General features: G+C 42.9%; 1 protein-coding gene across 2 annotated transcripts in view; it reads right to left on the bottom strand.

Annotated features, from left to right (window-relative positions):
- LOC122656137 (hydroxyacylglutathione hydrolase 2, mitochondrial-like) overlaps positions 1 to 23,119 on the bottom strand; it is a 108,100-nt gene that overhangs the window by 8,752 nt on the left and 76,229 nt on the right. For both annotated transcript variants that reach the window (XM_043850586.1, XM_043850585.1), the window contains exons 6-7: positions 15,797 to 15,871; positions 15,597 to 15,695 (exon numbers count right to left, since the gene is read on the bottom strand). In XM_043850586.1, the coding sequence (XP_043706521.1) occupies positions 15,597 to 15,695; positions 15,797 to 15,871 (174 nt within the window). The remainder of the gene's footprint in view (positions 1 to 15,596; positions 15,696 to 15,796; positions 15,872 to 23,119) is intronic.

Raw genomic sequence — 23,119 nt, 5'->3', positions numbered from 1 at the left:
TATCCAGTATGACTTCAGTACATCATTCACTTCCCCCAGGGATTGATGCAGATAAATCACTGATGTGGGCTTATTTTAGAGGAAATAAGTCTTGAGTTGGGTTCATACATGTAGGGCATTTGGTCCCAAAGGGTTTTCATTGTAATAGTTCACTTTAATGGGCCTAAAATATGGGTCAAAGGTAGGAATACTGGATTTACTTTATTAGTTAATCTATTTAAGAGTCCGATCCTTTATTTTATTCATTATTAAGTGTTTTAATTGGGTTGGATTATGACTCTATGAGTCGAGCCTTGTTTTAAGAGGATTTTTTTTTTATTTATTTTAGGCTGAGTTTTAGTTGTAGTAGACTACCTCTAAGGTAAGCTATTGTCTGGAGGAGTTTTAAGCTTAGTTTGAGTCTATTTTTGAGTTCACATTAGTTTTTGTTAAGGATAAGGATTATAGCTCATGTACAGCCTAGCCTTGTACTCCATACCATATGGAGTTGTACTACATTCCATGCTTGTACCTTTGTACTCCCAATCTTCTCTGTAAATAAAAAAAGCCTCTGTCATACAAAGATTAGCCAAATCATTCTCCAATCTTCTCTCTCAACTTGGTATCCATACTTTGGGTATTTTTTCAAATTCATGCCAGAAGGTTCGATCCCTTACGCGACGGAGGCTTCAAACTCCTCCACTAGACCAAGCCTGGTTAACTGCATGCCAATAAGGCATGTCATGCCCAGCTAACCTCTGCTGAACTCCGCCTGGCCCCTGCAGCCCCCGTCTGGCCCTTGCCAGCCTCCACCGGCCCATGCAGCCTCTGCCTGACCGCTTCCAGCCTTGGCCTGGCTCCCGCTAGCTTCCTGTCCATTTTGATGACACGGGAGAAGTATCCGTGACTTTATGTTGTGACTTTTTTTTGTCACTACCAGCCCATTTCTCTTCGCTTGTGTTGACACGACTGCACTATGGCGGAGAGTAGCATTAGTGGAATCTCCGTAGGGAGGTTGCGGGTATTGAAGTGAGTCATGTTGGGACTCATGGCCATAACCCATCCCTCCAGACGGGTCCCATAAAATTTAATGGGACCAATTACCTCGCATGGTCAAGGTCATGTTTTCTTACTATTCATGGAAATCAATTTTTTGAGGTACCTGACGGATGACACAACAATACCGACCGAGGCCTCCACAAAGAGAATTTGGTTAGGTAGCGTTTGGCAACTCTTCCAGAGAACAGTTCTTCTGTTCTTCTGTGCTGCTGGAACAGAAGAACACACAAAATGGGTTTGGTAATCTGGTCTGTTCTTTTGTTCCCGTAGCACAGACCGGCTGCCAAAGTGTGCCCAAGAACGGTTTTTGCAAAACAACTTTTTGTTGTTTATCTGTTTTTCAAGGAAACAACAGATTGGGTTTTGCTAGGTTGTTCCTGATAAAACAACCCCAAGATTGCAGAGGTTGCTGGACTTCATATTTGAGCTAGCTACTCTCGTCACTCTCCTGCTGCAGGTAACCTCTCTCTCTCGCGTCATTCTGCAACTTGCTAAAATTTTGTTGAGAATGGAATAATGGCTTGTGTACATTATGTCCACAGCCCACTTTATTTATAATAGATGGAAGAATGTTCCAGAATAGGAACAAGTACAAAAATACCCCTAAGGGAATAATAAAGACTAAATTATCAGAATACCCTTGTACCCCAAATTACAACACTCCCCCTCAAGTTGGTGCATTAATATCAACCATGCCCAACTTGCTTCCAATGGGTACAAAACTTTTCCTATTAATACTCTTAGTAAAAATATTGGCTATCTGATCACACGATTGCACAAATGGGACACATATGACTCCTTGCTCCAACTTCTCCATAATGAAGTGACGATCGATCTCAATATGTTTAGTATGATCATGTCGGACTGGGTTGTGAGCAATGCTGATTCCAGATTTACTGTCACAGTACAAACGCATAGGCAGCTTCATTGGCACACCTAAGTCACTAAGAAACCCTTGCAGCCAAAGGAGCTCAAAAATACCATGGGCCATAGCTCTAAACTCAGCTTCTGCACTGGACCGAGCAACAACTGCTTTCTTCTTGCTCCTCCAAGTTACTAAGTTCCCACCAACAAACGTTCAATATCCTGAAGTAGACCTCCTGTCATCTGGACATCCTACCCAATCTGCATCAGTGAAGGCCTCAACTTGCAAGTGACCCTAAGGAGAGAAAAGGGCACCTTGTCTGGGAGCAGACTTTAAATATATCAAAATTCTATATGCTGCCTTAAGATGATTAGAATGAGGTGCTAGAGTTTATGTAGTAAGGGGTACATTTGTCATTGGCTTATTAAAAGTCATGTTAAGTTGTAATTTCACCTTTTGTTCTCTTTATATTTTACCTCCCCAAGGAGGCATGTGTAATTTCAAGGAGTTATTAATGAACAAAATAGGTGAGTGGAGACTATTCCCTCTCATCTACGATTTCTCCCAACTTTCCTTCTTTCTCGTTTCTCCTTCTTCTTTCTCTAGCAGTTAGGCTTTGTTCCTTTACTAGAATTGATCCATAACTAGTTTTCTAACTTGGTATAAGAGCTGTTTGAGAGTTGACCAAGCTCATTTGTTCTCCTCACCTCTCTTTGGAACCCTAGAAAGGTAGAGGGTTCTAATAGAGGCCATATTATGTAAAATATTTCACATAGCATATTCATTGGAGTTGTAATCTTCAAACCAATGCTTAATGGAAGGAGTTGAAGGGCTGTAGGAATCGATTGAAGCCTTATAAAGTAAAACAAGAGTTACAGCCAGCTTGTCTCCTCTTGTTTTCGATTCAGCCTCATTTCACCTTTGTTTGTAATGAGACCAACCTCACTTGGATCGCCTAAGAGTGTCCTTTTAAGCCCCCAAGAGCTCGGTTGATAAGGAGGGATGGTTGGAGAGCATAGCTCTCTTCTTTGCTACTGCACAGGTATCGCCAGGTGCTATCTTTCTTCTCTGTTTGAAGTTTATTTTGACTGTGGTGTGTTGAATAGCTGCTGTGAGTTGAAGAGTTACACTGTTTGAATGTCTCTGGTTGTTATGGAATGACGCTAAGGTGCAAGAAGTGTATTTGAGTTGGTTATCATCAAGAAATTGTTGTCTGTTTACTTGCTGGTAATATATTTGGTTGTTGGTTTGCTTTCTTTCTTTGGGAGAAGTATATTTCCCACCATAGTTCGAGAACTCGCCGAGTTTCTCGGTTTTTGGAAAAGCTGAGACGAGACTGCCTGCGAGTCTCAAAAGTGCAATATCTCGGCGAGATCTCGAATCTCGGTTTCAACTCATTTTTTTAACTCACCTACCACTTAAATACCTTACCTAACTCGACAAAACTCGATATATCTCGGCGAGATCTCGGATCTCGGGTCCAGATCTCGGGTTGACCCAAAGTTGAGCCTTCGAGTTGGAAAATAAAAATGCACCAATTCGGCCAGATCTCGGCGAGATCTCGACTCGTCTCGGTTTTTCCAAGAGCCGAGTTGGTACAGAGACCCGAGTTTTAGTACCTTGTTTCCCACTAGTTTAAGATATTTTAGTGATTTGTTGAGTGTTTGCACATCATGTCTGGATCTGAGGTCAGTGGACCTAGTGAAGCTTTAGCGAGTGGTTTGGGTGTTCCTCACCCTAGCATGACTCCATTTGATAACCTTAATACTCAAATAGCTATGGTGAAGTTGGACAATACCAGCTATTTGGATTGGTCCATTCTGTGAAGCTATCGTTGAGATGCAAGAGGAAAGTAGGGTACATTACCAGTTCTATCAAGGCACCTACTACAACTAATCCAGCATACTTGAAGTGGGAGACTTAGAACTCCATTGTCATGACCTGGGTGATTTTCTCCATGAAACTTGAGATAGGTAGGAGATTTATGAGAAAGAAGACTGCAAAAGGAATTTGGGACAATGTCTCTAAGACTTTTGACCGAGTAGGTGACTTTGTAGAAGTCTATCAAATTTTCCAAAAAGTCATCAATATGAAAGAAGGTGACCGATGCATTTCTGAATATTACAACACTGTCATTGGTCTCTGGGAGGAGTATGACCATTATAGGGATTTCCATTTGTCCAACTCTGAGGATGAAGCAAAGGTGTATAAGACAGTTGATAAGGAGTGTGTCCTAATTTTACTTGGTGGGCTTAATCCACAATTTGAGCCAATCCGACTATAGATCTTGGGGCGGTCTCCTCTTCCATCCTTAGATGAAGTATGTAGCTACTTACAGAGTGAGGAGACTAGGAGAGTATACATGGACACTGAACCATCCCTAGAGAGATTTGCTCTTACTTCTAGTTCTCACAGAGATTGGCTAAGTGGGGGGGAGAGGCTAAGGGCCACCCCATGGAGATAACAGAGACAAATTTAAATGTGATCACTGTGGGAAGCTGAGGCACACTGAAGAAAGATGATGGGTACTTCATGGCCAATCCCCCGGTATGCATGGTGGATGTCTTGGTATACGAGGTGGTAGGAGAGGGGGTGCTAGAGCCCACACTGTGACAACTGAGACCAAGTCACCTAGACTACAGACCAACCCTGATTCCCTTTCTAGAGAGGATATTGTAGCAATACAAAGGATGATGTATCGTCTAGGCCACTCTTCTACTACTCCTGTAGAGTCAGATTCTTCAGCCTCAGCCTTACAAGCCTCTACTTCTGCACCCTCCACTGCTCCTTCTTGGGTCATTGACTGTGGTGCCACCGATCAGATGACTGGTATGTTTTAGAATTGCTGATGGTTCCCGTTCTTTTATCTCTGTCAAGGATAAGTTCGAGTCACATCTTCTATTACTCTTGAGTTTGTTCTTCATGTCCCTAATTTTGCTACCAATCTATTATCTTTACGTCATCTAACCAAATCCTTAAACTGTTGTCACCTTCTTCCCTTCCTATTGTGTTTTTTAGGATTTGGTGACGAAGAGGATCATTGGCAGTGGACGTGAGGAGAAAGGACTATTTTCTTGAGTCTCCGACACCTGCATTGACACCTGTTTTGCCTACTGGTCAATCTTATGTGTGTGGTCGGAGCGACAATAACACTATGGATTCTGTGATGCTTTAGCATCAACGTTTAGGCCACCCATCTTTTGTTGTTATGAGAAAACAATTACCACATTTGTTTACTTCTTTTTCTTCTTCTCATGTTTTTCAGTGTGAACCACGTATTTTTGCTAAACATTGTCGTTTCTCTTATCCTTATCATGGTAATAGATCCAATGTTCCTTTTAATATTGTTCATTCTGATGATTGGGGACCTGCGCCCATTATGTCCTTGTCTGGAGATCATTATTTTGTTTCTTTTGTTGATGACTATTCCCGGTCCACTTGGACTTCTTTGATGAAACAAAAGAGTGATGTTTATGATGCTTTAAAAAATTTCTACCAATTGAGTTTTACTCAATTTGGTACTCACATTCAAACAGTTTGTTCTGATAAGGAGAGAGAGTATATGTATGGGGGGGCTCTAATAGTTTTTTACTAACAATGGCATCATTCATCAAGTTGCTTGTGTTGACACCCCTAAACAGAATGGGGTGGTTGAGAGGAAAAACTACCATTTGTTAGAGGTCACTAGGAGTCTCCTCTTTGGCATGCATGTTCTTGTGACCTTTTGGTCTAATGCCCTTCTTGCTGCTAAGGGTGTCAATCGGTTTGGCATCGGTCATTCGGTTTGGTTCCATGCCTTGATGGTATGATCCGAAACCAAGTCGGTTCTGAAAGTGGAAACCGAATCCAAACCTGCTCGGTTTGGTTTGGTTACGGTTCTAATTCGGTTTTCCAATACGGGTCTAATTCAGTTCTCCAATACGGTTCCAATTCGGTTCTCTAATACGGTTCCATTCTGTTAGGTTGCCAATTGTTGTTGCCTTGTTGTGTTCTAAAGAAACTCCATTTGCATAAATAAAATGCTCACAAAACCTTAAAGGAACCAAAAATATTAATAAATAAATAAGAATCCCAAGTGAGTTCTCCACTTTCAGATCTTATCTTTCAGCTTACCCATCAATAAAGTCAGAGAAACACGTCATAATCAAAGTTACAAAAGGAAAGGCACCACCGGGAAAAAAAAAAAAAAAGATACAGGGTTTTGGATTTAAGTGTGGTATTCGGTCCGGTCCAGTTAATTTGGCTCAGTTTGGGGTTCGATATTCGGTTTCAGTTTGGTTTTGACACCCTTACTTGCTGCAGCCTTTCTAATCAATCGGATGCCAACTCAACTCCTTGGCTCCAAATCTCCACTGGAAACCCTTTCACTTCAGGCCCCTGTTATTTCTCTTCCTCCTAAAGTGTGTGGGCGCATCTGCTATGTCCATGTCAATAAATCAGCCCGAACAAAGCTTGACCCCAAAGCACTCAAATGTCTTTTCCTTAGATATTCCTCTTCTACTAAAGGGTATAAATGCTACCACCCTTCCTCTCGAAGGTGACCTCTCCAAAGATGTCACCTTCTTTTAGTCTATTCCTTTCTTTTTTCCTCATCAGCATCCTCTTCGGGGGGAAACTAATGGAAGTGAACAGGCTGCTGATATCATTCCTTTTCAGTCTCCGTTGCCTATCTCCACCTCCCCATTCCTACTTGACATTGGGAAATACAAAGAAGTGGATGCTCATTTTGGTGTTGAAGCTAGCAATGAAAAATAGGAGTTTGTTGTGTACAAAAGAGGTGAATGCTTGAAGGGAAAGGGAAAGAAGACTTGCCAAGAGTCCTCTTTGGATCTACATCCTGAGCTCCACCTTCCTCAGTTAGGTAGTACTTTTCCTCTTCCCTCTGAGTTAGATCTTCCCATTGTTGTTCGAAAGGGGAAGAGAGCTTGTACTAATCAGCCAAGTTTGTTTCCTATGATGCTATTTCTCCTACAGGTGTTGCCTTTTCTACTGCTCTTGTTTCTTCTTCCATTCCCAAAAATGTCACTGAGGCTATGTCTGACCCAAAGTGGAAAGAGGTCATGGCTGAGGAAATGATGGCCCTTGAGAAGAGTGGTACTTGGACACTTGTAGATCTTCCTAGGGGGAGAGTTCCAGTTGGATGCAGGTAGGTCTATACAATTAAGTATCGATTAGATGGTACTGTAGAAAATATAAAGCTCGGTTGGTAGCTAAAGGGTACAGTCAAGTGTATGGCATTGACTATCAAGAGACATTTGCTCCTATGGCCAAACACAACTCAATCAGATTTCTCCTATCAGTGGCAGCCAATAGAGACTGGCCGTTGTATCAATTAGATGTAAAGAATGTCTTTCTCTATGGTGACCTAGAAGAAGAAGAAGTGTATATGCAGCCTCCACCTGGTTAAAAGTTTCCCTCAGCAGAAGGGAAAGTTTGCCTCCTAAAAAAGGCACTTTATGGTCTCAAGCAGTCACCTAAGGCTTGGTTTGAGTGATTTAGACAAGCCATTCAAGGAATGGGTATTCCTAAAGTCAGGCTGACTATACTTTGTTTATCTGGCAAGGAAAAGGTACAATCACAACTCTCATTGTTTATGTTGATGACAGGGAATGAAAATGCCGAGATAAGTAAATTGAAATCTTACCTGGCCCAACAGTTGAGATTAAAGATCTTGAACTCTTGAAGTACTTCTTGGGCATTGAAGTATCAAGATCAAAAAAGGGAATCAATATTTGCCAAAGAAAGTTTGTACTAGACCTATTGAAGGAAACAGGAATGTTGGGGTGTAAACCAGCAAACTCCCCAATTGATCAAAACCACAAGCTTAGTGAAGATTGTGGCTCTCCTCTTATAGATGCAGGCAAGTACCAAATAGTGGCAGGGAAACTGATCTACATCTCCTTGACTTGGCCAGACATCATATGCAGTTGGAGTGGTGAGCCAATTCATGCATGCTCCCAAGAGTGGGCACTTCATGCACTCGAAGCAAGAAGCAGCCAGTGGTATCTCGATCTAGCACAGAGGAGGAATACCAAAGAATTTGTGAGCTTATATGGCTTATAGTGTCACTTGTGATCTGGGGTGACACATGAAGAGCCTATGAGCCTTTACTGTGATAACAAGGCTATAATTAGTATAGTTCATAACCGAGCTCAGCATAATAGGACCAAGCATATTGAGATTGACAAACACTTCATCAAAGAGAAGCTTGACCAAGGCTCAATTTGTATTCCGTTAGTCCCATCTGAAAATCAGTTAGCTGATGTATTTACGAAGAGTTTAAATTGCAAGTTTTTTTTTTTTTTTTGGGTGAAAAGAAGAATTCATTAACAAAGAGAAAGGGGAAACATGGGGCCCCAAAGGGGGAAATTACAACAGCCCACGGCTAAGAAAAGCTTCAGCTAGAGGAAGCTGGAGCAGAAAAAGAAACATTAGGAAGGCCCCAGGAGACAACAATAAGCCTGTTCCTTGGGGTGTCAGTGCAAAAAGAGGCAGGGGCAGACAATAATTTGGAGGAGATTTCAAAGGAAATGGAATCCCAAATCTGTTGATAGGAACGAGAGTTGGAGGTCCATTTCCTGATATTGCGCTCCATCCAAATATGGTTAAGGGCCGCACAAAAAGCCATCTTCCCCATGGTGTCGCAGATAGAGGATCCACCAAAGGTCATATCAACCCAAATCCATTCTCTAGAGAAGGTGAGAATCCTTCTTTGGGCAGGCCAGCACTTGGACAGAATACCTTTCCAGATGGCCCTGGAGGTAGGGCAATCAAAGAACAGGTGAGCCGAGTCTTCAATATTACTCCAACAAAGGCAGTAGGCATTGGGAACCTGGATCTGACGTCTGCGGAGGAAAGCTTGAGTAGGAAGACAGTTAGTGAAGACTCTCCAGGCAGTGAAACAATGACGGGGATGTGATGCTTGAACCACAGAAGTTTCCTCCAGCCAGCCGTCGGTCCTTTGACCCGGATGAGATTCCAAGCACCCTTGGAGGAGAATTTCTGCGAGTTGTTTGCTGTCCAAGAGACACAGTCGCCTCTAGAAGGCAATCTTCTTTGGATGGACTGAAGATCATTCCAAATAAGAGAAAGCTACAGGGAAGATGTAGGGGGGGGGGGGAATCATCCTGGTGGAGAATGTCCGCAACAAGAGCCAGCCTATGGAGGCCTGAAGCATAGATCATCCTTGGGGTGACAAGATGCAGTAATATTCTGTTAGGGTGCCAATTATCCAACCAAAGGGAAGTGGAGTGGCCGTCACCAATGTGGTAGTGGATGGAATGGAGAACAAGATGGCGAGTCTCAAGGATCTTACGCCAAACCCATGAAGCATCAACGGGGACAGAAGCAGTCCAAATGGAGTCTTGACGGAGAAGGCCCGAGTAAACCCAATCGACCCAAATGCTTTTTTTTTTTAGGCTATCTTCCAGATCAGCTTGATAATACCAGCCAAGTTGACTTCTTTGATTCTTCTTATTCCCAGACCGCCCTCCTCTTTTGGTAGACACACTGAAGCCCATCTAATGGGGTGGAGAAATCTAGGCTATTCAGTCCCCTTCCAAAGAAAAGCGGCTAACAGAGATTCCAAAGACTTGATGGTAGCTTGCGGGAGCCCATAAATACCAGACCAGTAAATGTAAGAGGCCTCTAAGACAGATCTAATAAGCACTAGCCTGCCTGCATAAGAGAGGAGCTTGCCTTTCCATAACTGAAGTCTTTTCCTGATAAGGTCCAACATGGGGGTGCAATGATGAGTAGAGAGCCTGGCTGGAATCAAAGGGAGGCCCAGATACTTGACAGGCAACTGCCCCTCTTGGAATCTTGATTTCTCCAGGAACTCCACATTGTCTGGATCTGGAATACCAGCAAAGAAGATAAAGGACTTGGAAGGGTTGATGCGAAGACCCGAAATCTCATGGAATTGCTGCAAACAAAGCAATATACACTCAAGAGAGACGATGGAGGCCTTTGAAAAAATCATCAAGTCATCAGCGAAAGCAAGATGGGTAAGCTTTAAAGCTTTGCACTTAGGCATAGGAGCAATGAGCAGCTGATCAGTATAGGTCTGAATTTTCCTAGAGAGGACTTCCAGGGCCAAGGTGAAGTGGTAAGGGGATAGAGGACATCCCTAACGAATCCCCACAGTAGCTCCAAAGTAACCCGCAAGACTGCCATTAATTAAAACTGGGAGCTTAAGAGAAGAGATGTAATAGCTAATCCAGTGTACAAAAGGCTTAGGGAACCCCATCTTGAGCATAACTTGAGTTATATAGTCCCACCTTAGAGAATCAAAAGCCTTGTGAATGTCAATCTTCAAGAGAATAGAGGGCTTATCATTCTTCCTGTCAAACCCTCTGACTATATCATTGCACAGAAGAATATTGTCAGAGATGTTCCTGCCTGGGATAAAAGCTGATTGGTTGTCACTGACCAACAAATCCATCACACTCTTGAGTCTTTTGGCTAGAATCTTAGCAATAAACTTGTAGAGAATGTTGCATAAGGCAATGGGCCTGAAGTCATTCATAGCCGAAGCACCTTCTTTTTTAGGGATAAGGCAAAGAAAAGTATGATAGACTCCTTTGATCTGGCTGGGGTTAAAGAAGAAGCTTTCAATGGCTGCAATGAGGTCTACTTTGATGATATCCTAGGTAGCAAGAAAAAATCCCATGCTGAAACCATCCAGCCCTGGAGCTCCAGACACCTTTAAGGAGTGAATAGCTTCCAAAATCTCCTCTTCTTTGGGGATAGAGCTCAAGACGTCAATGTGACTTGCGGGAATAAACTTGTTGAGCAAGTGGCTTTGCAGTGGAACATTTCCCATCATGGGAGCATTGAAAATACCTTTGAAGTGCTGAACAACCAAATCCTTTATGTCCTTAACAGTGGTGGCAAGAGAACCATCAATGGAAGTGAGCTGCGTGATGGAGTTTGCATTGCGGTGGAAGTAAGCAGAATTTGAGTCACCCAAGTCAAGCCATTTGATTCTGGATTTCTGTTTAAGGAAGCTCTCTTCCCTAGAGAGCAAGGTAGAGAGCTCAACAGTAAGATCTTTCTCAGTTTCAGCAAGAGTGGTATTGTGGATGTCAGTCTGCAGCTGAATCTGAATAAAGGCAAGCCTCTCTTTTCGATCAGTAACTTGAAGAGAGATATCACCAAAGGTATTCTTATTCCAACTCTTGAGAGCTTCCTTGACATTGCGGAGCTTCCTAGAGAAGGCAATAAGGGGGGTTGTGAAGGCAAAAACAGGTTTGGACCAAGCCTCCAAAACTGTGGGCAAGAAGGAAGGGTGGGAGGGCCACACGTCAAAGTACTTGAAGGGTTTGGGGCCAAAGGAGGTGTAAGGCTGAATGGTGAGGGCTATAGGGGAGTGGTCAGATATATCTGGGTTATCAAAGGTTGCATGGGAGGAGGGAAAGGAAGAAAGCCAGGCTTCATTGACTAAAACCCTGTCAAGTTTGCAAGAGATGCGATGGATGCCAGCCCTTTTATTGCTCCAAGTTAGGGGGAAGCCCTTCCAACGAAGGTCATTGACCCCAATATCATCAATACAGTCATTAAAGTTTTTCATAGCCTCCAAATCAAACTGATTACCACCTTGTTTTTTAGAAGTGAATCTGATGACATTAAAATCACCTCCCAATCCCCAAGGGAGAGACCCAATGCTGTTGGCAATGGAGCGCAAATCAGCCCAAAGAAGGGCCCTTTGAATGGGACAGTTGTGAGCATAGATAACAGTGAAGAAAAAGGAAGAATGGCCAAGGCAGTCCGAAAAACAGAGATGGATGAATTGGGAGGAAGAGGACAGTAAAGAGATGGAGATTTTGCAAGCATCCCAAAGGATCCAAATACGCCCATTTGGGTGGGAGGCATAGTTAGAGAGCATGGACCAGCTAGGGGCTAAAGACTTAAGAATTTTATCTGAATTTTGTTCCTTGATGTGGGTTTCAAGAAGACAGCAGAAAGCAGAGCGAGAGGCACGGAGCTTGGAGCGGACAGAAGCTTGCTTCGAGGCAGAATTCAAGCCTCGAGTATTCCAAAGGAAGCCATGGATCATTGGGAAAGAGGGAGAAGGGGCATCGGGGACTCCAAGAGTCGAGTCATAACAGACCGGGGTCTGGTTTCACCCCGGTGCCGTCGCTTGTAGGAGCAATGTCTAGAAGAGCCCAATTTTTTGTTGCAGGAAAACCGATGGCTAACATCAGGAGAAACGGGTGAAGGGGAAGGGCCATCTGGGTTAAGAGAAGGGACAGGGTTTGGGAAAGAACCCGACCCGAGGGATTCAAAAGAAGTAGAGATATTTGGGGCAGGGCCCAACAGGCCTAAGTCGTGGTGGATCTGTCCGGACGAGGCTACACCCGAGAGGGCCAGAGAAGAGAGGACGGAACCGTCAATGGGTGTGGGGCCCAAGGAAGACTTATCTAAAAAGCTTGATGCCGTGTTTATCTCCAAAATACCTTGGATGGATGAAGCCCGAGAAAGGGTCACAGCAGCAACCGTAGGAGGCACAGAGGGGTTTCCCAAAGCGAGCAGTGATGACAGAGGAACAGTCGCAGCGTCACCAGAGCTTGAAGTGGGTAGTTCAGGAGCAGGATCTTCCGACATCCTGGTTCTGCTACAAGGCAAGACGTCAAATTGGAGCTTTTCGGGACAGGAGTCTTGCTCCGTAGGATCAATGTCAACGTCAGCCGAAAGTTGTTCTGCAGCGTCAACATCATCGTTAGCCAAAAGGCTGAACCTGTTCTGAGGCAGTGGTAGAGGCTTGGAAGCCCTATTTGAACTCTTGCTGCCTGCCGCCGGCAACGATGGAGCCGTGATAAGTTTCCAATGTCTTGATCTGGTTCTTCTCCTACCACGAGACCTGTGTCGTTGACGAGGGGGAGCCAAAAGCTCTTCACCAGCAGCCGAAGGAAGCCCATCGACGGCCACACCAGCCGGAAGGGGCGGATCTGCAGGGGACACAGCCGAGGGGGAGCAGAGTTTGGAATCGTGCCAAAAAATTTTGCAGACAGAGCAATGAGGCGGCTTCCAGTCGTAGTGGATTTCTTGCTCAAAAGAGAAATCTTCTCCTTCAATGACCTTGATGAAGGTAGGGAGAGCTTCTTGCGCAGAGACTTCCACACAAAGCCTAGCAAATGCCAATCGATCCTTATGTCGGGTCCTCACATCAGTGAACAGGGGTTTTCCCAAAACAGAGCCCAAGGAGCTCAGGCCATCCGTACACCAGTAATGGAGAGGCAGGCCGGGCAGGGTAATCCAAAGAGGAATTGAGGAAAGATCCACCCTCTGCAAAGCTACAATTTACGGTGCCAGTGTCTGAGAAAGATTGGCTTTTCTCCGGCAAGCCAGGGACCTCCTTCTAAAGCACAAACCTTGTCGAAGTCAGGAGAACTTGAATAAAAAGAAGCCGTTGTCCAAGAGAGAAACATCCAAAGATCCCTGAGTTCTCCACTGCTTGGAGAGAGAGGCTTTGACGATCGGGAAAGGAGGACGAGAGCCCAGAAAATTTCCTACCAAGCTATTCTCCCAAAGCTTAGCTTCAAATTCCAGAACTTCAGATGGGCAGAGGGCTACTTTGGTTGAGCCATCCAAAGCAGGGGTAACATAATGGAGGGGAAGTCCATCAGAAGATGAAGCAGAGGCAGGGTTGAAGAGGGAAGTCCAGGGAGCAGGTGAGGGGGGTTGAGGGACAGGGGAGCAGAGGCAGTTATTTCATCCTATTCTATGCAAGTTGGGCATGAGAGATTTCTATGTACCAACTTAAGGGGGAGTGTTAAGTATAAGGATTACAGCTCATGTACAACCTAGCATTGTACTCCATACCATGTATGGAGTTGTACTACATTCCATACTTATACCTTTGTACTTCAAATCTTTTTTATAAATAAGAAAGGCCTTTGTCATACAAAGATAATCCAAATCATTCTCAAATCTTCTCTCTCAACTGTTTGTAAGGGGCTACAGCCGTACCCACGAGGCCATGAATTGATGAATGAATTATGGCTTTTGCCTCCAATGTTCTATGAGAATCAGAATTACTTGCTGTGAGATGTTTGGTTCATATCCATGTATCCTTCCATTCTTCATCATTTTGTCTATCATCGAATCAGGTCAAAAGTCTCTTATTTTCCTTTCCTATCCTTTTGTTCTTGTGCATATTTGGTTGCTAGAATTTCAGTTTTCTTAAGGTTCCAGTCTGCAACTTCAAATCTGATTTCATATTTGGCAATCGGATTACATTCTCAACATATTCACGGTTTCAAGATTTGATCTTGTTGCTGTTTTCTTAAAGTCATACTCCTAGTTGAAGAGGGAAGTCCAGGGAAGCAGAGGCAGTTATTTCATCCTATTCTATGCAAGTTGGGCATGAGAGATTTCTATGTACCAACTTAAGGGGGACCGTTAAGTATAAGAATTACAGCTCATATACAACCTAGCCTTGTACTCCATACCATGTATGGAGTTGTACTACATTCCATACTTATACCTTTGTACTTCAAATCTTTTTTATAAATAAGAAAGGCCTTTGTCATACAAAGATAAGCCAAATCATTCTCAAATCTTCTCTCTCAACTGTTTGTAAGGGGCTACAGCCCTACCCACGATTTGATGAATGAATTATGGCTTTTGCCTCCAATGTTCTATGAGAATCAGAATTACTTGCTGTGAGATGTTTGGTTCATATCCCTACATCCTTCCATTCTTCATCATTTTGTCTATCATCGAATCAGGTCAAAAGTCTCTTATTTTCCTTTCCTATCCTTTTGTTCTTGTGCATATTTGGTTGCTAGAATTTCAGTTTTCTTAAGGTTCCAGTCTGCAACTTCAAATCTGATTTCATATTTGGCAATCGGATTACATTCTCAACATATTCACGGTTTCAAGATTTGATCTTGTTGCTATTTTCTTATAGTCATACTTCGAGTTGGATTCCTAATTCTACTATATTTTAAGATCAGATTTGATTTTCGATTTCAGATTAGTATCTTTAATCTTTATACTATTGCTCATATCTGTTAGCGTTTTGAAGTACTATTGATTATTGAGCCCATTAAGATCTGCTATCGATAGTCAATTCTTGAATTCTTTTTTAAATAATCCTATTCCTAATAGGATATTGCCATAAAGTCAGATCAGACCATCAGATCTGGACCTGATTTTATACATCTATTCACCTATCTAATTCTGACCTTTGACCATAATTTCATTCCCATCTGAGTAGTTGATTGTTAATTACTAAATTTCTTCTAAATCTGGTCTTTTCTCTTTATGGCGATTCTGGTTTCAACTAAATTTCTAAACTTAATCCCTTAGGCTTCCAGAAACTGATCCAGGGTAGTGAAGGAAACAAAAGACAAACAACTAGAACAAAAGGGAGTAAACCTTCCTCCATCTTGAGTGCATTTGTAATATACCTTGCTCATAAAAAAGCAAACTGGAATTTAGAATGAAATGTATCATTCAATATATTCAATTGTTTGTTATCCATCAATTCAGTGCCTTTGTGGACCATCAACCAGAATGTACAGCTTAATGTCACAAGCACAACTAAAGTTGGGTAGAAAGCGGCAGCACCATCCCCAGTGGTAGTAAAGCAACCAGGAGATATATATCATAAAGAAGATTTAACTGCACAATCAACGTTGATGGTTGGATTCTCTGAATTCAACTTTTTTATGACAAAAGGAATTACCGTTGGCAAGCCCTTGCTACGGAGGTGTGCGACATGAGTGGCATATGATTGAAGAGCCTCATTGTTAGGATCTATGGACAGCGCAAACTTTGAATTACTCTGTCAAAATTACTCGAGTCAAATTTATATCCGTTCCACCGAGAGAATGGGATAGTAGGGAGCACAATCAAATCAATGAGCTCAATAAAAAGATAACGCACCAATGTATATTCATGGCCGCAATATATATTTGTGTCATCCGCCAGGGACATGATTTTACTGAGAGAAGAAAGCATCTGGAATATAAACAGAGAAATGTCAGAGTTGGTAAGTAGGAAAGACTGTTTTTGCAGTAATAAGGATGCAGATAAGTGTCTGTGCACACACATAGGGAGCATTCCTTCTCTATGTCATGATTTGCTACAGCATGGAACCAATTTGGGCTCAAAATCCATATTTTCAGTCTTAGCCTAATGGGATCAATAAGCCCAATTGTATGCTATGTGCACCAAATCATACTATCTTCCAAGCACCCACCCATCTCCTCAAACATTACCTCTACAACATATATTAAAAGGTTCACTGGAGCTATGAGGATCACTGGTAATTTAAGAAAAAGAGGGGGCATACCCAGTGCATGAGGCTCCCGCCGCTGTGGAGTCTGGGGATCACTGGTAAATATGTACCAGAAAAAAAGTTGTCTTTGTCTAAAAAGTTGCACTGAGGCCCGCCCTCTAAAAAGGGCTTACCCAGTGCACGAGGCTCCCGCCATTGCAGGGTCTGGGGAGAGTCATACTGTACGCAGCCTTAACCCTGCTTTTGCAGAGAGGCTGTTTCCAGAAAATAAGTGGTCTCTGTCTACAAGGAATATATTCACTCCAACGGGCCACATTTCAACATTGTCAAAACCATACAACTAGCTTGTTCATAAATTATGCACAGAAAGGCTGTCAATTTGCTTTGTGACAAATAGTGACAACATAGGTGAGCAACAGTGACCACATTTTTCTATTGAAGATTGGACTGATGAGGAGGATCCTAAGGATTGTAGAATGTTCCATCAGCAATTGCGTTGTTTTCTAGTGATAAAAAAGAATAGAGCTTCATTAAGAAAGTGCACTACAAGAGATTTACTTCTCGAATCAAGGGCAGCACCATATTAAAAGTAGAGTAATAATAAGTGTCCAACACAAATGATCCCCTAGCTACTTTTTCCTTTCTCAGTGGATATCTACCACATCATCAGCCACTCATGACCCCCATTAGAATGAGCTAGCCTATGGCCTCTAACTCTCTAAAACTACTTTGATGGGGTCTATATGAAAGTGGTACAAGTACTTGGCTCGAATCCAGCCAATGATTATAGAAAATCCCCTTCTATAGGCACCTATGACCTTGTTTACATAAGAAATTTCCCGCATGATGAGGACAACATTCAAGGATTTAGGACATATCAACAGAGGTGCCGACATACACACAAACATATCACTTCATTGTGGCTACATGTCCCTTATTACCTTGTGTGGATCCATATTTCTATTTACTTGTGTGTAGCTTGTATTTTATTTTATTTGGTGTCAAAACTGTAATGTACTACTGTAGTAAGGGAGTTATTACTGGAGAAGTAGTTATTAGGGAGTAGATATTGCTGGAAAAGTAGTTATTAGGGAGTTATTTCTCTTTCTTTTCATTTTGGGTTTTAAAAGTGTTGTAATATGGGTTCAGGGGTAGAATAGGCATAAGGGTATTTCTGTCGTTGCACTCATTCCAGAATGTTCTTCTCTTTATAATAAATAAAGATGGTTGTAGCCACTCTGACAAAAGCCAGTATTCACGGAATTCCACATGGCATCAGAGCCAAAAATATTCCGGGAATATGGGAATTAAAATTTTTTCCTTTTTTTCTTTTTTTTTTTTCTCTCTTCTCCTTCGCGATTCTGACCTAAGGCCAGCCACCACCGCCAGCCTCCTCCAGCCTCCTCCACCTTCCGCCAGGCCTCTGCCACCACCCCCAGCCCTCCTCTCCCTTCCGCCAACCCCCACAAGGTCTCTCGACCTCTTCCGCCACCACCGCCAGCACCCGCAGGGTCTCCCACCCTCTTCTACCACCACCGCCAGCCCCGTAGGGCCTCCGACCCCCTTCTGCCACCACCGCCAGCCCCCACAGCCTCTCGCCCTTCCTTGTTTTCTCGCAGGAGGCTCTCTCTTCCCTTGCTGTTACTTTTTTCCCACCCTTGGTGGTGAGTTGACTCCCACCAAGGGTCCTTTTTTCCCCTCCATATTATCTAATTTTTTTTTGGAGGCCTTGTCTTTGGATTCTACAATTTTTTTTTTCCAACCAACATGCCTGACTTTTCAGAGATCACTTCTACCTCTTCTGGTTCTGATGGTTCGTCGCACCGTGACTTTATTCCGTTTCCGGTGAACACCATTAAGTTAAATGGCAGCAATTATCTTATGTGGTCTCGATCATGTTTGTTTGCTATTGGTTCCCGTGGCCTGTTTGGCTATATCACAGGTATCACGATCAAGCCTACCAAGACTGGTTCTGCACAGGAGCACTGGATGAATTTTCATTTCTTGGTCATATCGTATCTGGTTAATTCCATGGACCAGGAAATTACTGGGCAATACCTTCTTCTTGATTCGGCTGCAAAAATATGGAAGACAGCCAAAGATACTTATTCCCAGGTTGGGAACGCTGCCCAATGCTATAAACTACGTAAAAAAATCCACTCTACAAAACAGCTGGAGTGATTACAAATACCATGTGTACGATGTGGCAGCAGTTGGATTTTGTGGGCACCTTCATTGCAACCATTGATGTTGACGCCACGGCCTACCAGAAGTGGGAGGATGGCTTATGCGTCTTTGATTTCTTGGCCAGCCTGAATATTGAGTTTGATCATATCCGGTCGAATATTTTGAATCGCAAACCTCTCCCAACTCGTGAACAGGCCTATGCGATTCTTTCAGCTGAGGACATTCGACGTACTGCCATGGTTCACCCTGCTACTCAGGAGCGCTCGGCTCTTATTTCTGGTTCACAGTCTTCCCGTGGGGGCTCTTCTCGATCTGCCAGTACTGATCGGACATCTGGTAATCGCCCTCCCATCAAATGCGATCACTGTGGGAAGGAATGGCATACGAAGGACTGCTATTGGAACCTTCATGGTTGCCCAGCAAACACTCGTGGGCGTGGGAGGGGTGGTTCCAATCGGTCCAATAGCACCCGTGCTCATCAGGCCACTACTGAGGACTAGCCTGATCCTTCTCTGTCACAGGTTATGGCGGATTTGAAAATTTTACGGGATATGGTGACTCATTTGGACACATCTTCTTCGGCATCTGTATCTCCTTTCATGGCTGCCTCGGCTCTGTCTCTGCCTACTACTCATAATACACCTTCATCCACAGGTATTTCATTTGGTGGGAGTTGCACCTCAGTCATGCCCGATTCTTGGGTAATTGACTCAGGGGCAACCGACCATATGACCGGCTCCTCCTCCTTTTATTCCACATATTTTCCTTTATCTGGTCAGAGTAAGATTCGTGTTGCTGATGGGTCTCTTTCTCCTATCTCGGGAAAGGGATCTGTGCAGTGTTCTTCCTTTCTTACACTTTCATCTGTGTTACATGTTCCGAAGTTCACTACTAATTTGCTTTCCATTAGTAGCATAACTAGGGATTTAAACTGCAAGGTAACATTTTTTCCAACCCATTGTTTATTTAAGGACTTGGCAATAGACAGTACAGTTGCATGTGGTAAGGTGGTTGGTGGTTTGTACGTGCTTGACGGTTCACAGGCAGCTTTGACATCTCAGCTTGCATCTTCTGATTTTGATTCTGCACTTTCTGAATTGAATAATTGGTATCGTCGTTTGGGCCATCCTCCGATTGGTGTTTTGTTGACTTTATTTCCTAGTTTAGTGAAAAGATATAATAAACATAATTTTTCTTGTGATGCTTGAACTTTGGCAAAGCAAACTAGAAGCATTTTTCCAATTTCTGATAATAGAAGCTTGCATCCTTTTGGTTTGATACATTCTAATGTGTGGGGCCCTGCCCGTTGTGTCTCTAGCTCTGGGTTTTGATGGTTTGTCACTTTTATTGACTGTTTCAACTGGACGGCTTGGGTGTATTTGATGCATAGTAAAAGTGACGTTTTCACATGTTTTACTTTATTTCATAAGATGGTCGAGACACAGTTCGATGCCAAGGTGAAGATTCTCCGGTCAGATAATGGGAAGGAGTATATGGGTGGTGCTTTTCGATCACATTTGGACAGCCATGGGATCATTCATCAAACCTCTTGTGTTGACACTCCTGCTCAAAACGGGGTGGCTGAACGCAAAAACCGACATCTTTTGGAGGTTGCTCATTCTCTTATGTTCACTATGGCTGTTCCTCCTCGTTTTTTGGGTGACGCTGTCCTTAGAGACACATATCTTATCAATCGCCTTCCATCCCGTGTTTTGGATGGCCGCTGCCCATTCGATGTGCTCTGTGGGAAATCGACTTTTGTTGTGTCCCCTAAAGTATTTGGTTGTGTTGTGTTTGCCAGGAATCACCATGTACACGGCAAGTTTGATCCAAAGGGGCTGCGATGCATATTTCTTGGTTATTCTGCTACCCAGAAGGGATATAAGTGCTATCATCCTCCTACTCGAAAAGTGTTTGTCACTATGGATGTAGTGTTCCGGGAGTCCGAGGCTTACTTTAAACAGCAGGAACCTCTACAGGGGGAGATTATAAGTGGTGAAGAGGTTCCGCTGATTGCTCCTCTAGACATTGAGATACCTACTATAGAGGATGTTTCTGTTGAATTTGAAGATGGAGTTATAAGTCAAGAATAAGAAGTGGGATAGCAACAACAGACAAAGGAAAATGTGTACATTCGGGGAACTGATTTTCCTCTAGACGGCCCTTTGTACTCTGTACAAAGAGACCACAACCACTGATCCTACTCAATCGGCATCTATTCCTACTCCAAGTCTGGCTCCCAGTCAGATTTCAGGTAAGCCTTCTCTTGATCCCAATCTTGATTTACCCATTGCTGTTCGAAAATCAAAGAGGAGTTGTACATTGCACCCTATCTAACTTTGTGTCATACAAATCTCTAACTCCTGCTTTCCATGCCTTCGTATCTTCTTTATCCTCTGTTTCCATCCCTAACAATTGGCAAGAGGCAATAGCCGAACAGAAATGGAAGGATGCGATGAATGAAGAAATGCATGCCCTTGAAAAAAACCAGACCTAGGATTTGGTGAGTCCTCCACTAGGAAAAAGACCCATTGGTTGTAAACGGGTCTTTGTTGTGAAGCACAAGGCTGATGGCTCAGTAAAAAGGTACAAAGCAAGACTTATTGCCAAAGGATTTACTCAAACCCAAGGATTGACTATCAAGAGACCTTTGCTCCTGTAGCAAAGATGAATATTGTACGGGTCATTATCTCTTGTGCTGTGAATCAAGGATGAGAACTCCAACAACTTGATGTGAAGAATGCCTTCTTGCATGGAGATTTGGAAGAAGATGTCTACATGGAGATACCTCCTGGTTTTACTTCTTCAGAAACTCAGGGAAAGGTATGTAAGCTGAAAAAGGCCCTATATGGTCTGAAACAGTCACCAAGGGCATGGTTTGGCCAGTTCCATAAGGCTATGATTGCTTATCGGTATAAGCAGAGCAATGCTGATCACACATTGTTTGTTAAGAAGATAGGACAGCAAGTGACAGTGTTGATTGTTTATGTTGATGACATAGTGATCACAGGCAGTGATGCACAAGAAATCAAGAAGTTGAAGACTTATTTGGGCACCGAATTTGAAGTCAAAGACTTGGGTAGATTAAGGTACTTCCTAGGGATTGAGGTTCCCTATTCAGCTAAAGGCATATCTCTCTCTCAAAGGAAATATACCTTGGATTTATTGAAAGAAACAGGGATGCTTGGGTGTAAACCAGCAGATACCCCTCTTGAGCCCAACACACAATTGAAGAGTAAGGAAGGTGACCCGGTGGACAAAGGTAGTTATTAGAGGTTAGTTGGTCGATTGATCTACCTCTCACATACCCAGCCAGATATCAAATTTGTTGTAAGCCTAGTCAGCCAATACATGCATGATCCTCACTCTTCTCACTTGGAAGCAGCATACAGAATTCTCCGTTACCTCAAGTCATCTCCGGGGAAAGGAGTCTTGTTCTCTCCACATAGCCATCTCCGGATAGAAGCATACACTGAAGCAGATTGGGCTGGCAGTCCTGATGATAGGAAGTCCACCTCTGGGTATTGCACATTTGTTGGAGGAAACCTAACTACTTGGAGAAGCAAAAAGCAAGCTGTTGTAGCTCGAGCTAGTGCTGAAGCTGAGTTCTGAGCTATAGCACAGGGTATTTGTGAGCTTCTTTGGCTCAAGGGGCTTCTTCAAGATTTGGGGATGAATGCTGATCTTCCTATGCGGCTCTACTGTGACAGCAAGTCCACAATCAGCATTGCTCACAACCCGGTTCAACATGATCGTACCAAACATGTTGAGATTGACCGGCACTTCATCAAAGAGAAGCTAGAACAAGGAATAATTTGTATCCCATTTATTCAGTCTAATGAACAACTGGCTGATGTCCTTACCAAAGGAATCAGTATTAAGTTATTTTTTCCTATAATTAGCAAGTTGGGCATGTTTGATATGTATGGACCAACTTGAGGGGGAGTGTTGTAATATGCGTTCAGGGGTAGAATAGTCATAAGGGCATTTTTGTCCTTGTACTCATTCCAGAATGTTCTTCTCTTTATTATAAATAAAGATGGCTATAGTCACTCTGACAAAAGCCAATATTCACGGAATTCCACAAAAAGACTGTATTTTGAGATGGAACTTGGAAGACAATGAATGAAATATTTTGGAACTTGTGATATTAATCTCTTTTTCTGCAACATGAGTGAGACTATGCAATTCTTGGAGTGAAGCCAAGATACAAATCTATCTTCTTCTTCTTCTTGCCACTCCTCCTCTCTTCTCTTTCAAACTCTATATCTACAGCAAACTATCGCTGTTCAATCCCAAATCCATTGTTGTTTGTTCCATCATATTTCTTCCAACCTCAATTTTCATTTCTCAAAAGCCTTCTATTTGTTCGTTCAACTACAATAGCCCATAAACCCCAATTAATCATACCTGTTATCTGGAATAGAACTGATTGTGATGAAAGATGTGGTATCCCAAATTCCCTTGACACTCCTTAGCCAAATCTCCAAGAAACCCAATTTACCTTCTTGCCTAGACTTGATTATCGCTAAATTTCTTACCAGTTTTTGTATCAATCCCAAATTTTCCAATTTTTGTTTCCAACTTCAGACCCAAATACCTTGGATATTCTTCTACCAACAACGAGGCCTTGAGGACACAATCTTTGGAGTTAGGTAGTGATTCAGCACTTATTCACAGCATTCTAACCTGTGGCCTGTGGGACAGCAAAAGAAGGTATTGATCTATCATGTCTCGTTTGTTAAATTCTCCTTTGCATACTTAGCATGAAATTCTCCACA

The sequence above is a fragment of the Telopea speciosissima genome, chromosome 3, assembly GCF_018873765.1.
Source record: "Telopea speciosissima isolate NSW1024214 ecotype Mountain lineage chromosome 3, Tspe_v1, whole genome shotgun sequence".
Classification (NCBI taxonomy): Eukaryota; Viridiplantae; Streptophyta; class Magnoliopsida; order Proteales; family Proteaceae; genus Telopea; species Telopea speciosissima.
Note: the sequence above shows the minus strand (reverse complement) of the source record. Positions and strands in the feature narration are given on the sequence as shown.